The following is a 14493-nucleotide window of genomic DNA, read 5'->3' as shown; positions in this document are numbered from 1 at the left end:
TCAACTCTTTCAATGAAAATCTTGCAGTTCCAATACATTGATACAGCAGGTTTTTGTTATGATATACTTTAGTACTAACACCTGAGGATTTGCTTAACTTACCTCACTTGTATACAAGTTATGAACTAAAGAAGGCAATGCTTTAACACATTGTTTTCAGTGACATTACATACAGCCAAAAACCCTAGCTGATCTCACTACAAGAGAGACTACGTTTACCACCATATTTTGGAATTAGAATGACTGAATCCATTATTATATTATACAACAAGTTTATTCTATAAACTAATTGGACGTCTAGATTTCGTTTTCAGATAAACAGCTGTGTAGTTAAATTTACCTTAGTCACAACGTGTTTTGTTTCAACAAATTGTAAAATATAAATCTTCCAAATATGTTGTATGTTGAAATTTTTTGTTTATTCTTATTTTAAATTATCTATTAGTAATAGATCTATTGTTCTATAAGAAAAATACATTTAACACTGCTTATAAATAGTTGTCATTTTTTGCTGCATGAATAAACCATGAGTCACCAGAGGCAGTATCCCTGAGAAGAGTAAACAGAAATAACATAGGAAATAAAAGAACTAAGCATACAGTGGTATTTTTACAGATCTTTAATACATTAGGTCATTTGAAGTTAAAAACTTTGACATAAACATAAGCCAATAATCTTTCTCTCAACACTTTAAAACAATCTGTAGATTGGAAGTGTTTTTGTTGAGTATAATTGCATACATTACACAACCAAGATATTGGTAACATGAGGTGCAATTAAATCCCATCACAAGAAAATGGAAAAACATAAAAACTGAGTTCCCATCACAAGAAATTCATAGAACTTAGTTACTGAAAAACATAAAGTGAAAGTTCATCCCATTAATTTCAAGTGTAAATTAAATGCCTTGTGTTGAATTAAATAAAATCTATAACAAGATACCAGTAATCTGCATATATAAAGTAGCTTTAAGAATAACTTTGACCCAGATTTGTGTAGAAATGTTTCATCCTGGGACAGCCTAATCAAACAAAATCTATGTGGGTGGAAAAATGAGGTTGTCAGTTATTTGTTATCTTGAAGATCTGCTCAAGTAGGCATCACTGTGGGGTACTGGCTTTTGTGTAGGGTCTAATTTTAACGCAGTCATTTGAACAGCTATGTCAAACAGATAATCATAGCATTCGCACCTGGAAAATAGGAAAAATTAACTGAGTTTAGTCACTAAATAATACTGTAAAATAGTCTAAAAACTGAAGAAATATTTCCCCCTCCTCAAAACTAATATTGTTAAATAAAAGTGTTTTATGTTTTTAAAATATTTGTTACGTAAAGCTTACATTGTCTTAGCTTTCTCCCATGTGTCACCCCAGACATAAACCCCATGACGGCGTACAAGAACAGCACACGTATCTGGGTAGTCTTTCATTGCAAGAGCCATGGCATCCTTTAAAAAATCATCATCTAATTCATCTGCTAGCATAATGGTCTAATATTCATTCATTGCAATCAGAAAATCACTTTGGGAAAAGACAAAAAAAAACAAAATAATGAGGCCACAAGCAAGAGATAAACCAACCTTGAGATCTTCTTCATAAGGTGTATTTTCTACAATTGGCACTACTAACTCTTCATCATATCGGTAGTATTCTCCTGAATAAAAAAATAACAATGAAAATAGATAAAGCACCACATAAAATTTAAAAATAGGCTGATGTAAACAATCAACTGCAAGTGTTTAATGGCAGCAATGGTTAAAACTAAAAGGAATATACAGCTTGTTGAATGACAGTAAAGGATAATAAAAATCAACACAAAATTAGACCTGTTGAACATTTCTTGATGCCTTTTATCATTTCTTGGTGGGTGATTTTAAATTCTCGTCCAGGAAATAGAAGCGTTGCCAACACAGCCGCCTTTGAGTGGGTGTGTATAACACTGCCAGCATCTAGATATACCATTTTAAAGTTTTTTACTGCCACACAACTTTGATTATTGTAAAGGCCTTAGCTGGGTATAATTTTTTACATTAATTATAATAGAAGGATACACATGAGATGAAAAACACAAGAGAATTTGATCTCTATAACATGTTCAATCTTACTTAAAGTGTTTGAAAAATAAATTCTGAATGAAGACTGCTAGAACTAGACGCTCAGTCAAGATAATTAAACTTCTGCTTGTAGCCTGGTTTGGCCATGAGTACAGAGAATCAGTAAAGTATAGCAAAGGAATGCTCCCTCATGTTGATAAAACAAGCCTTTCATATCATGTTGACACAGAAATAGATTTATTTTACTTCAGCTATCACAAAATGTACATTTAGTTATAAGAAGGTATATTAGACACATTTAAACATCAATCAGTAAACAACTGCCATTTGGTTACTTACTTCTCATAGTATAGGCATTCATAAAGAGAGGGGTGCATTGGCTTTTTTTCAACTTTTTTGCAGGAGGAGGTGTTAAAATATCTTCTCCATCAATTGTTTGAACAAACAAATCTTCTGGCTGAAATTTCCAAAAATTTACTAAATGTAGACATAAGGTGGTCAGATGTCTTAAAATTTTTACCTTATTTATTTTCAGTCTAGTCAAAGTCAATTAATTTTAAACTTACCTTAATTCTTTCTTTTTGTACACCAGATGGTGCTATAAATATATTATCCCTACAGATTTAAAAAAAAATATATATGCAATGAAAATCTGGGCAATGTGCAACCTGACATCTATACACTAACAAATGACAATATTAATTCCCAGTCACAGTTTAATTTAGATAAAAATATGAAATAATAAGCAGACTCACCCATTTTTAATACTAATCCCACCTCCAGTGCCTGTTACCCAACCTAAATCATAGAACTGTTTACATAAAGATGGTATCAGATTTTTAGGATGCTCCTGTAATCAAAAGATAGAGCTGGTGTGAGTTTGGGACTACAGCGCCATAAGGAGAAGGGGGGGGGGGGGGGAGGGAGAGAGAATGAGGGTAACAAAAAATCCCCTGCAAAAAAAAAAATTTTCAAATTCGCAGGGCCGGTGCCCCAGCAGGGTGCGATTTGGTGTCACGGGTTGTCCTGTAAGCGCTATGGCTCATACGCTTGTTTTAAACAGCATGATAAGCTATGGATAAGATGGGGCCTTATAGTTGACGACAGTCGTTCACTAAATTGAATCAGTCGCAACTGTTGACGCCCCGTCAGAGTGCGATTAGGTGTCCTGGGCTTTCATGTGAGCATTATGGTGCACATGTTCGTTTTAATGAGTACCCTACAATATTGACATGGTGGCACTTTATGATTAAACCAAGCAAGGGGCTGTATGCGGCGCCCCTGTGGTAGTGTAACAGGGGCTCCAGAGAGAGCCCCCCCCCTACATCCTTGTTTGTTATAACTCACAATCACAGAGAGTGATTATGGCACACTCAAGGCTTTCATACAGCACACCCTGGAAATATAGTGCAGGCATTGTTTACATTTAATTATCTCAGAGTTAGAAATCATGGCATACATCTAAGAATATAGGATTGGTAACGCGATGATTGAAACCCTTTAAAAATATTGAGTCAGACTTTCTTCTGAGAATGCGGCAACACACAAGTTGGGGCAAATTAGTAACTGAAGGGCATATATAATATATAAGTTAGTAATTTGGGGACGGAGTGGCCTATGGTACAGAGCTGGACTGCTAACCCGTAAGTCTCTAGTTCGATTTCGGGTTCAAGTCAGTAGACTGTCCCTGAGTCCACCCAGCTCTGATGGGTACCTAACTCACATTAGGGTAAGTAAAGGCGGCTGGGCATAGGGCTGACATCTCTATCCCTCCATATGCCTAAGTCACAAAACAAGTGAACTCTACTTCAGTTGCCCTGCAGACCGTCAGGTTTGAAAGGGAACTTTACTCTTTTGATTTAATAGAAATTTGTTTCAATATCACCCTCTAGATTACTGAGAGATCGAGTATTTTACAAATTTGTAACAAATACTTTGAAACAATCAAATTCAACATACTACTACTACTACTACTAGTCTATTAAATTAATAGTATTACTATTAATGATTAAATATAATAATTATTAATGTATATAAATGATAGATTACCGATCTATATTATTACATATTGTGATATTATATTAGTGCATTAGGCATTAGTTAGGGCTAATAATATTATTAATTATTAATTAAAGTAATTATTTCATGATTTTACCTAATTATTAATAAAAGTTTAAAGTTTAGGCCTAATATAAATATATATAATATTATAATTAGGTATATATAGGCCTAGGCCTATTACCCTATCTATATATATATATATATATATATATATATATATATATATATATATATATATATATATAATTCTCTTCATGGAGACCATAGAAGACACCACGCAGCTTAGCCACCACCTGTCAGGTGAGCTGTGGTTCACCCCGAATGTTCACAATAGTAGAGCCGGTTCGGTTCGAATAAGTGACGGCTATTAAGGGCAGAGTTTCTTCCAGGCATCTCTTCGGGGGGGCAAAGCCCCCCCCCCCCCCCCCCCCCGAAAAATTTTTACCGCCCCCCCCCCCCCCCGAACGAAATGAAATTTATATAATTTATATAGAAAATATATACTTTTACAGTGTCCGCCCCCCCGAAGAAAGTTTACCGCCCCCCCGAAGATTTCAAGTGCCCCCCCCCCCCCCGGAGAAAAAAGTCTGGAAGACACACTGATTAAGGGCAGATAATTTAGTTTTTAAACAATTTGAAACTAAGGGGAAATTACAAGTTCTGCTTGATATTTTCATTATCGTCTGTAAACAGCTGCTTTCATTGGGCGGGATGGGGGGGGGGAGGAGTGGAGGTGGAGTGGGGGGAGAGGGAGGAGTGGGGGGGAGAGGGAGGAGTGGGGGGGGACGATCTGTCCGGGATTCAAAGGGACGACTCGAAATATCGTCCGAAAATAAAACAACTAGATAGCGGCGTATGCTACAATCGCGGGTCAGCTCGTTAATAATAATAAATAAAATATAAAAGCCTACCTCATCTGCTTCATTAAAAACGTATTTCAAATCCATCTTAAAACATAGATCTAGATCTAGATTACTTATAGTTTATACTAGATTCTAGACTAGATCTAGATAGTAGATTAGCTTATAAATTTGAAAACAAAATTATATTGGAATAGTTTTAGATCTACAGCCTGGTCTATTAATTAGTCATAATCATTATGGATTAACCTATCTATGCTATTATTAATTACGTTAACAATTAGATCTGAGTTTGAGTAGCATACAGTTTTAAAAACTATACGGGTTAAAGGTTAAATAATATGCCAATTTGAGCTTGCAAAAAGTTTAGCTTACAATTTGCCAATTGGAGTTTGACCTTCAATTTTCCTGGCTATGTGTAAAAATGGCAACCTCTGTTACGAAGATCTACTGTCGACTAACAACAAATAAAATATCGCTATTTCCTCAGTTAAATAATTTTCGAATCAAGAATAAAGCATCGCAATGTATGCTAAGAAGTCATTTTCACGATGGCCCTGCATTGTATGGTTAGTGCTCTTTACATGCACAAAATAACATTGTGAATGCCCCATCGCCCATCATTGTTGAATGTTGATGTTTGTTATTAAAATTAATAGACTAGATCTAGATTCTAGATCTAGCTAGATCTAGATTCTAGTAAAAAAATACTTATACTTAGATCTATGCCTTATTTATAAATATAAGTTATAGGCTTACTAGATCTCTAGATCTTTTCACTATCACTATGTCATGAGTATGTCTAGATAAGTCTAGTAGTAGTAATAGTACAACTATAACTAAAAATTTAAAGTCCTACTGCTACACCGTCACCATCATACAGGAAATAGGCCTATGTATTACTATGTAATTTCAGTATAAAATAAATGAGTTAATTAACTAGAGGAGCTTACACTTTTCGGACACACATAGCGAAAAAACGCAACGTAAAAATTCCATGCGGTCTCATTCAGTAACCGCTTAACATAGAAAACAAAAAAAAGTATCATATCTATCCGCAACCATTCTACTTTAATAATGTGTGTGTCATTTTGTATTCATACGCATAGAACTTAAGCTATTCTTGTTATAGTGACTGGGGGGTCTTAACGTGTGTTCGAACACATGTAATACAGTTTTACATGTGTTCGGACACCTTTACCCGTCATCGGACATAGCACTTTTTGTTCATTTAGAATAATTTAAAGTCAATTTAATGAATAAAAACATATATTATATGCATGTATATTGTATTATTGATTGTTTGTGAGGTAATTTTAATAGTATAAAACCTTTTTCCCACACTCCCAAAGTTCATCCCATTCAGCCATTGCGGCTCGCGCAGTACGCTGCTAAGCCAGCCAGGTCACATGATTCCCCCTCCTCTTTCGCATTCCACTGCCTTCTTGACCTTATTTTGACCCTTTCCCTTCAATAACCAGCCCCTTTTATGCTCTAAATTCTTATTTAGTAATATTTTTGTGTTGCTGTCCGCTCCCATGTAAGGCCAAATAAGTTAGCGAACACCCCTTTTTTATTGTTCAAGCACAAAAAAACCCATTAACCTTGACATTTACGATGTTCCATACATATATAGAAGCTATTTATAGTGTAACCTTTTAGCTAAGCATTGATTGGTTCAAGTTTTGCCCCTAAGTCCAACCCTAGGTCACTTCATCCGGCTGGTGTAAAAATAGAAATGTGCGTACCATGCAACGTTAAAAAATTTCTAAAAATAATTCTTGAGAAAGGAAACGGAAGTACTTGACACGGAAGTGTTCATAAATGAACAGTTTACGTGCAGGCGCCGTGGTTTCGCGTGAGACATGCTAATTAAAGTTTCTATGAGCCAAAAACCGACGAAGTGTTCGCTCCTACGTAATTTTTGGTGTGTGTCCGAAAAGTGTAAACTCCTCTATTTAAATATTGCTAATGATAGTTAATGTTAAGGCATGATACACAACTGAAAGGAGATTGTTTATGTTATTGTTTTGAGTTTATTATAACGAAGTGTCTACTCGGAATAAGATTTTTCGGCAAAAGATAGTTCTGCGCATGCGCAGTGACCTATGGCTAGGGTTAGGGCTAGAATGAGGGTTAGGGGTAGGATTAGGGATAGGATTAGGGCAAGGGTTAGGGTTAGGGATAGGGTTAAGGATAGGATTAGGGTTGGTATTAGGGTTCTGCGGTTGTAAACACACGCATGCGCAGTACCATCGAAAACATCGCCGCTAAGTCGTAGTTTCTCTCCATTGCGCATGCGTATCGCATGCGTATCTTATTCCGACTAGAATCGGCCTTATTATTATTAACTCATTGCAACAAGCCTGCCAGTTGGTTGAGGCCACGCCGGAGGCACGTTCTCACCAGGATTCAAAGGGACGACTCGAAATATTGTTCCAAATACCTTGTAGGCTATGTTAAACATGTTACAGTCTTGGTTCCAGTTCTTAACTTGTGATATCATCTTTTTGTCCCAAGACACATGGGGACGTCACAGAAACCTCCCTCCACTTTTGTCAGTCACTGACAATTTCCTGGCAGTCCCCCATGATAGTCCTGCCTCTGCCAGCTGCTTCCCTGCCATGCGCCTCCATGTCTCCCTTGGCCTTTTTGCTTTCTTTTTCCTTGAGGTGTCCAGTTTAGCGTCATTCCTGCAATGTCTTCATTATTAATTCTTAGGATGTGCCCCATCCATCGCCATCTTCTTTTTTTCACTTATTTCAAATGTAACTGAAAATCGCATCAAAATGTCAACTTTAATAATCCGATCTTGAATTGATTTAACCATTTAATCCCTTTTAGTAAATTATTGACTTTTCTACAGCAATTAACCTACCACCTAATAAGAGAGAATATGACAATAGTCCAATGATAAACATAAGTGAACTAACAAAATAGATTAAGTCAGACAGTTAATTTAGGACAGTTTGTATTGAGGGGATATAACTAAAAGTCAGTGATGTCTAAAAAATGTTAGGTAGCTATATTAATATTAGTATCCTACAAATATCAAAATTTATATTATTTTATATTTTATTCAATTTACTTACTAATGTATTCAATTTACTTACTAATTTTGTAGCAACAATAAAACTTGACATGCCATCTCTGTCTCCAACAATGGAAAAAGGAAATATTGTCAAATGGCACAAAAAAGAAGGTAGGCCTTCTATTGCAGAGTATTTACCATATTTGTATTATCATTGTAAATTAATCAAAATAAAATTGTAACTAATGTATTACAAAATAAAGCAGTTTTTCTGCTAGTTTTCTGTATTTCAAAACATCAGGTAGCAGTAGGTAAGAGTTTTCAAAATATTTTTTTTATTCTTTATGAAGCGATCTAACTTATTTTGTTTACATTTAAGGGGATACAATTTCACCTGGTGATGTTCTATGTGAAGTCGAAACAGATAAAGCTATTGTTGCCATGGATACTGAGCTAGAAGGAGTACTTGCCAAAATTCTTGTAAGCTCATTTTGAAAGGAAGTAGAAATATACATTTAGTTTTTTTTCACAGTTTTAAAAAAAATAAGTATATCTATGGTAAATATCACAATTTTCTAAACAGGTGCATAATCTATAAAATATTTAAGGATAGACTTCATTTAATCTATACAAAGTCTCTTAATAACTTTTCATAAAATGTTCATTATAAAAATATTTTGTTTAGGTTCCTGATAAGACTGCAGATGTTCCTGTGGGAAGTTTGATTGCTTTAATGGTGGAGGAAGGTGATGACTGGAAGAAAGTGGAGATTCCTGCAGGGGCTGGGTTAAAATCACCAGCATCACCTTCCCAGTCCGCCAGTGTTTCTGCTCCAGCCTCTTCTGGTGCTAAACCTGCAGAACATGGGTATGTATGTGAGTAGGATACACCACAACAAAGAGTAGGCATCTTTCATCTCTGTTAGAATGTCTGTTCACTTTCATAACAGCATTTCTAAATTTCTAGGCATCTGGTTGGACCTTCAGTAAAGAAATTGCTGCAAGAATATAACATAAGCTCAGCTTCTGTAAAACCATCTGGACCTTCTGGAGCACTTCTAAAAGGGTGTGTTGCTTTGTACATTTTTTAAACCTATAGTATACTATTTTAATTTATAAATGGTAGTAAATGAGATGGGGGGGGGGGGGGGGGGGCATTGAACCTCTGTAATTTACCTTTACTTTTAAAAAAACTACATGTTTGCATGGTGCTGTTGATAGGTTTTCTCAGATTTTGGAACCAAGTTATGAGCATGAATAATATATTTTATTGATATTCGAACCATTTATTTTCTTGTTTCAGGGATGTTTTGAACTACATTGAATCAAAAAACTTAAACAAAGTTCCACAAGTTGCTCCTGCAGTACCTGTTGTAGAACAAAGTCCAGCTGCTCAACCAACCACACCTCAAACCCTTACCTCAGCTGGGAACTATGTTGATATTCCGTTAAGCAACATGAGAAGAACTATTGCTAGAAGACTTACTGAGTCAAAGGTTAGTTTAGTTCCCAATTTTCCTATACCTTTCTCTGTGTGTATATTTTTATCATACAATTGAACTCATTGTTATTTCAGTCAACTATTCCTCATGCTTATGCATCAATTGATTCTGACCTGGGAGCTTTAACAACACTGAGAGCAGATTTAGCTGCCTCTGGAATGAAAGTTTCTGTCAATGATTTTATTATTAAAGCTGCTGCTCTGACACTACAGGTACTGGATCAGATTACTTGAAATATTAATGAGATTACTTTCAAAATAATTAATGTGAATATTATGTTAACATATGAATGTAATGTTAGTCATTTTATTTAAACCCTTGTACAAGTAAAAAACAGGGAGCAGTGTTTCAAGACTTTGAAAAACAATTTTACTAAGTTAAAATTATTCCTTAAAAAATGGCAGCCGTTCATTTTTATGTTTATTGTCTTGAAAATGTATGGTTTAAAAATTAGTGTGTAATGTATTTATACATTGTCCTTTTGCCCCAATTATCACCCAAAGTTCTTATTCTCATTTTTGTTCTTCTCTTCTGTTAACAGAGGAACCCAAGGATAAATGCTATTTGGGCTAATGATGGTCCTCAATTGTCTTCATCAGTTGATATTTCTGTAGCTGTTGCTACACCTAATGGGCTAATCACACCTGTAGTTAAAGGCGCCAATTATTTAGCTGTAAATGATATAGGAAGTATAGTAAAGGTAAATCTTATTTTAAAAGTTTCTCCGAACCCTGCAGTCACCAGCCTACTGGTTATGAACTTTAAAACTAAATAAACCAGAATTTCAACTAGATGACACTATATTCAATTATTTTAAATATGAAGTTCTAAGTTTTGTAGCAAGGAGAGAAGTAATATTAACATGTCTTGTTGAGTTGCTTTAGAAATTTTAACTTAGTCACTGGTCATGTACTTAATTTAATAAAATATGGAAGACTTGTTGGTCAAATGATGGGAGTTAATTAAAAAACCTGATTTGTTCCCCATTATAGTTATAGAACGTGTTTAGTTGCAATACCCAAATATATTTTATTTCAGGAGCTCTCTGGTAGAGCAAGAGAAGGCAAACTACAACCTCATGAGTATCAGGGTGGAAGCTTTAGGTAACTCTTCTTAGTACTTTATCCTTTTAAAATCTTAACCCTTTTTTGTTTTGTAGATGTACTTGTCAACTATTTTTTATTACAGTATTTCCAATCTGGGCATGTTTGGTATAACAGAATTTACGGCAGTCATCAACCCACCACAGTTAGCCATTTTGGCAGTAGGAACCTCACGCAAACAAGCAACCATGAATGGCAATGTTTTAAAAATGACAGTAACTATGTCTTACGACAGTCGGGCTGTCAACGAAGCTGAAGCAACACTCTTCCTAGAAGAATTTCGTTATATTTTAGAGCATCCTAAAACTATGATAATGGGTTCAAAACTAGACCCTGCAAAAGAAGCTTTTGCATTTTAAGTTATTAATTTGATTTATAAGTGATATTTTGTTTAACATGTTTAGGTTAGTGCATTTATGTTTATTCTGTGTTAAGTACTTGAAACTTTTAAAATACCTCAAAGACTAAGTTAATTATTTTGAAAAATTATCTCAGATTACACTATTTATCAAGTGTTTATTATATAATTATCCCATTGGAGTATTTTTTTTTTGAGGGGTCTTAAAATGATTAATGAACTTGTCTTGTGTATTGCTTACTTTAAGTTGTCAAAAAACAAGTCAAACTGTGAAAGCAATAAAATTCTCTAGTACTCTTAAAAAAAAAGCTCCTAATTTTATTTTACTTTTAATATGTAAATATGTAGAAAAAAATTGAGTATCTTTTCAACTTACGGTTGGGATGTTTGCATATCTGATAGTACTAACAGTGTTAGCCATTAATACTTGCAAACTAATACATTTTAGTAAAATGCAATAGTCTTATTTGTAGGCTACATTCGCATGCATTAAAATTTAAACATGATTTCAAATTGTCTAGAAAAGCACAAACTATAAAAAAAAATGATTTTTTAAAAACTGCAGTGAGAAACAATGCATGTGGGCTGCTGTTACATTTATTTAAAAAGTTGATGTAAAAATACAGAAATAAACTGTTTATAATATTGTCTTGATGCTATCTTTTCCTTATGTCATTTAATGATTTCATTCAAATTGGGAAATAAAGCATTTAAATATCAGCAAAACAGAAATGGTAATGATATTCCTTCCAAAAATTAAGGCAAGCCACTTAAAGAAATGTGCAAACAATCATTTACAAAATACATTTATTGATGTGCATACATGGTATTTGGAAGGACTACATTGTCGCATAAAAGTTAAAAATAGATAACATGGTAAAATATATCCAGCTGATTAACAATTCCAACAAGGTAAAACTACACGTTATATTTCATCATTCACATAGAAAATACTAATCTACTTCTAGCTGTAGATTATGCTGACTTCAGATGATAATTGAACATTTTTTTACTTTGGTGTTGTCAGAAATTTAGTATAAATAATAAAATGGTAAGGGCACTGAAATAACAGCAACAGAACTGCCAGCATGCTTTGGTGCAAATAAACGTACGCAGGCAATAAAAGCAATCATAAAAAAACCATCTGTAGTTAATAGATCTAAACAAATTTTAACTGTATTTAACATTTACAAGACCAGCCACTTAAATCTGTGTTGTCTTAACAAATTCCAAAGTCACAGCCAGAGTTTACTTGCAAGACAAAAAGTGTTTAAATCAATAGAATATTCTTTCATTAAAATAAACCTAACCAAACTAGGCAGCATTGTAAATAATAAGAATACAGAGAACAAGTTTAAATATCAATAGATCAAGCACGCTAAAGAAAACAAAAATTTCAAAATTAACTTAACTGATGACAAAGTATGGTTTATATTTGTTAGTTAAACACAAAAACATGTTAAAAACCATTATAAAATTTTAAACATTACTTAATTGAAAAATAATGTCCAACAATTATTTGCTTTGAACCCTTAGATGAACATTAAAAAGAAACATTTATCACCCTAAACAATCAAAATAAGTTTTATGACTAGTAAGCTGTTGTCACCAATCTAACACCAACAAGATAGTATACATTGATACATTTAGAATTTCAATAACCTATTGAAACATAAGTAGATCTAGCTGCATACCTATGTTAGTTATCAATGGTAATCAATAATAAATTTTGTTCCAAATCTTTCACTAGCTACTTGTCAATATTTTATGAAAATATAAGTAATGTTAAATCTATTTTTGCATAGTTCATTTTTTAGTGTTGGCTTAAGGTTGGCATTGTATATATTTTTAGAGCAATATTTCATGCATCATATAATTGATTTGAACAACTGAAATTAGAAATGATGTAAATTTTTTAAATAAAAATTCTTATAGTTTTTTAGACATTAAAAAAAAAAAAATGCAGGTCTAATGTTGATAATTGAAAACAATAAACAATACCTGAGTATAAATATTGTTTCGTACTCTACCTTTTTAGTAAACAATACTTTAAACAAAGAAAATTAATAACTTCCAAAAGTTATAAAATACTAATATATTTAAGCCTTGCTTTCAACAATTAATCTCTAGTTTTTTTTTATTTTTACAAAGCAGTCCTGAACCCTAAAAATAATAATTTAAACTAAAGACTATCAAACTAAATGCTGTTTAAGGGTAGACACCACGGATAGAATTTTTTTTTTAATTTAACACATTTCTGGGTATTTAATAAGTACATATGTTAGTAGTTGTTAAACTATTGACAAAAATAATATGTGGCCGTCAATAGCAGTACTGGTTGCCATGGGAACCGCGAAAAGGTGTGAAAACTAACACCTTTTCAAATCGCTAAGGCTTTGTTCCCATAAGCAATTTTGTAAAGCGGATGAAAGATTTAGATTTACGAAACCAAACTATACATTTCTACGTTTGTTCATTGCGATAGCTAGTACTCAATTTTTATTACAAATTTTTACGTAAATTTAAGTACAAAAATTAGGGGGTGGTATAACATAAGTATTGATATTTTCTAAAGTATTGTTGTAAACTTAATGTACAAACGTAGTTTTGTAGATGGTATAATGCTAAATGCATGTGGAATGTTTCAGTGCTGTAAGACTAAGGGTTCCAAAGCCTTAGCGATTTGAATGTTGAATTTTGAGTAAAAATGCAAAGTTGAGAAAACGTGAAAAGAAAGGCAGAAAAAGGCACTGTGCGTTTCCTCTTATAGCAAACAGAAAATGACTTCTTGTTATGTGTGGAAGAACCATTTGGCTAATAAAATACGCGTTGATTCATGTTGTAAGTTTTAGATAGATTTTTCTGCGTAAGCAGAAAATATGCATACAACAGAAAATAAATTAATGACTGTTAAGTCTTAAACATCCTATCATTTGATTGTTATTCTCAGAACAGCTATCATCAAACCAGATTAAGTTTTGTTTGTTAGCCGGTCTTCTCACGTCAATAGAATGTCTATTGTAGCTTACACAAGTTTATTGCCTTATGATAATAGCCTACTACACAACGCTGGGTACAACGCTTGAGGTTAGACACGCCCCTTCACCCCACCCCACCGCTGGATAGTGCGTGAAGAACCGATGAGCCATAGATTACCAATGTTCATTCAACCGTGAATAACATGTCTGTGTAGATAGGGTCAAGTACAAGGCCTAAGTGAATGCTTATTAGCTATCCCATCTAGTATTTCCATTCGTTGCTAGCAAACCCTGTACGGAGAGATGGGCGGGCATACACATTAACACATGTGTCGTATACAGTCCGGTGTAAAGCCTGATGAACGCGTTCAAGCCTATCACAGCATGCCGTAACTAGATTATAAAACAGCCGTTGGTTGAATGGCGAGAAGGGGATGAGGGGGAAAAAGGGATGGACTTAGTACATTCTTCAAACTGATAGACATGTCCATGACGCATTGTTTCAGCTTAGTATAATAAAGCGTACGAAACAGTGTTTAATAGTGTTC

At 33.9% G+C, this 14493-nt stretch overlaps 2 protein-coding genes across 3 annotated transcripts; one reads left to right on the top strand and one right to left on the bottom strand.

The window, feature by feature from the left end:
• Positions 1-604: 604 nt before the first annotated feature.
• LOC131937424 (methylthioribulose-1-phosphate dehydratase) lies at positions 605-5287 on the bottom strand. Of its 2 annotated transcripts, XM_059294832.1 has the most exons (9): positions 5247-5287; positions 5026-5061; positions 2809-2903; positions 2620-2668; positions 2393-2510; positions 1826-1948; positions 1580-1653; positions 1341-1447; positions 605-1190 (listed from the first exon to the last, which is right to left on the bottom strand). In XM_059294832.1, exons 2-9 carry the CDS (start codon positions 5059-5061, stop codon positions 1073-1075), a joined length of 720 nt encoding a protein of 239 aa, XP_059150815.1. In that variant the 5' UTR covers positions 5247-5287; the 3' UTR covers positions 605-1072. The 2 variants fall into 2 exon arrangements, with proteins under 2 accessions (XP_059150815.1, XP_059150817.1); XM_059294834.1 differs by lacking the exon at positions 1826-1948.
• Positions 5288-5383: 96 nt separating this feature from the next.
• On the top strand, positions 5384-11616 carry LOC131937429 (pyruvate dehydrogenase protein X component, mitochondrial). Its single transcript, XM_059294839.1, has 10 exons — positions 5384-5543; positions 8099-8176; positions 8385-8485; positions 8691-8872; positions 8972-9070; positions 9308-9500; positions 9581-9718; positions 10048-10206; positions 10545-10609; positions 10695-11616. Exons 1-10 carry the CDS (start codon positions 5399-5401, stop codon positions 10966-10968), a joined length of 1434 nt encoding a protein of 477 aa, XP_059150822.1. The 5' UTR covers positions 5384-5398; the 3' UTR covers positions 10969-11616.
• The last annotated feature ends 2877 nt before the right edge of the window (positions 11617-14493 follow it).

This window comes from Physella acuta, unplaced genomic scaffold, assembly GCF_028476545.2.
Source record: "Physella acuta isolate Inbredline_101_S28 unplaced genomic scaffold, ASM2847654v3 ptg000210l, whole genome shotgun sequence".
NCBI lineage: Eukaryota > Metazoa > Mollusca > Gastropoda > Physidae > Physella > Physella acuta.
The sequence above is the reverse complement of the archived record's forward strand: the minus strand, read 5'-3'. Positions and strand labels throughout refer to the sequence as shown.

What these genes read in the sequence shown, in the direction of transcription:
- LOC131937424 (XM_059294832.1), bottom strand. Translation starts at nt 5,061, where the DNA reads ATGGATTTGAAATACGTTTTTAATGAAGCAGATGAG. An exon ending in TACAAAAAGAAAGAATTAAG is followed by an intron (nt 2,511 to 2,619) that starts GTAAGTTTAAAA and finishes TGGAAATTTCAG; the next exon opens with CCAGAAGATTTGTTTGTTCA. An exon ending in TGGGAGAAAGCTAAGACAAT is followed by an intron (nt 1,191 to 1,340) that starts GTAAGCTTTACG and finishes CCTATTTTCCAG; the next exon opens with GTGCGAATGCTATGATTATC.
- LOC131937429 (XM_059294839.1), top strand. Translation starts at nt 5,399, where the DNA reads ATGGCAACCTCTGTTACGAAGATCTACTGTCGACTAACAACAAATAAA. An exon ending in GCTAAACCTGCAGAACATGG is followed by an intron (nt 8,873 to 8,971) that starts GTATGTATGTGA and finishes CTAAATTTCTAG; the next exon opens with GCATCTGGTTGGACCTTCAG. An exon ending in GAAGACTTACTGAGTCAAAG is followed by an intron (nt 9,501 to 9,580) that starts GTTAGTTTAGTT and finishes TTGTTATTTCAG; the next exon opens with TCAACTATTCCTCATGCTTA.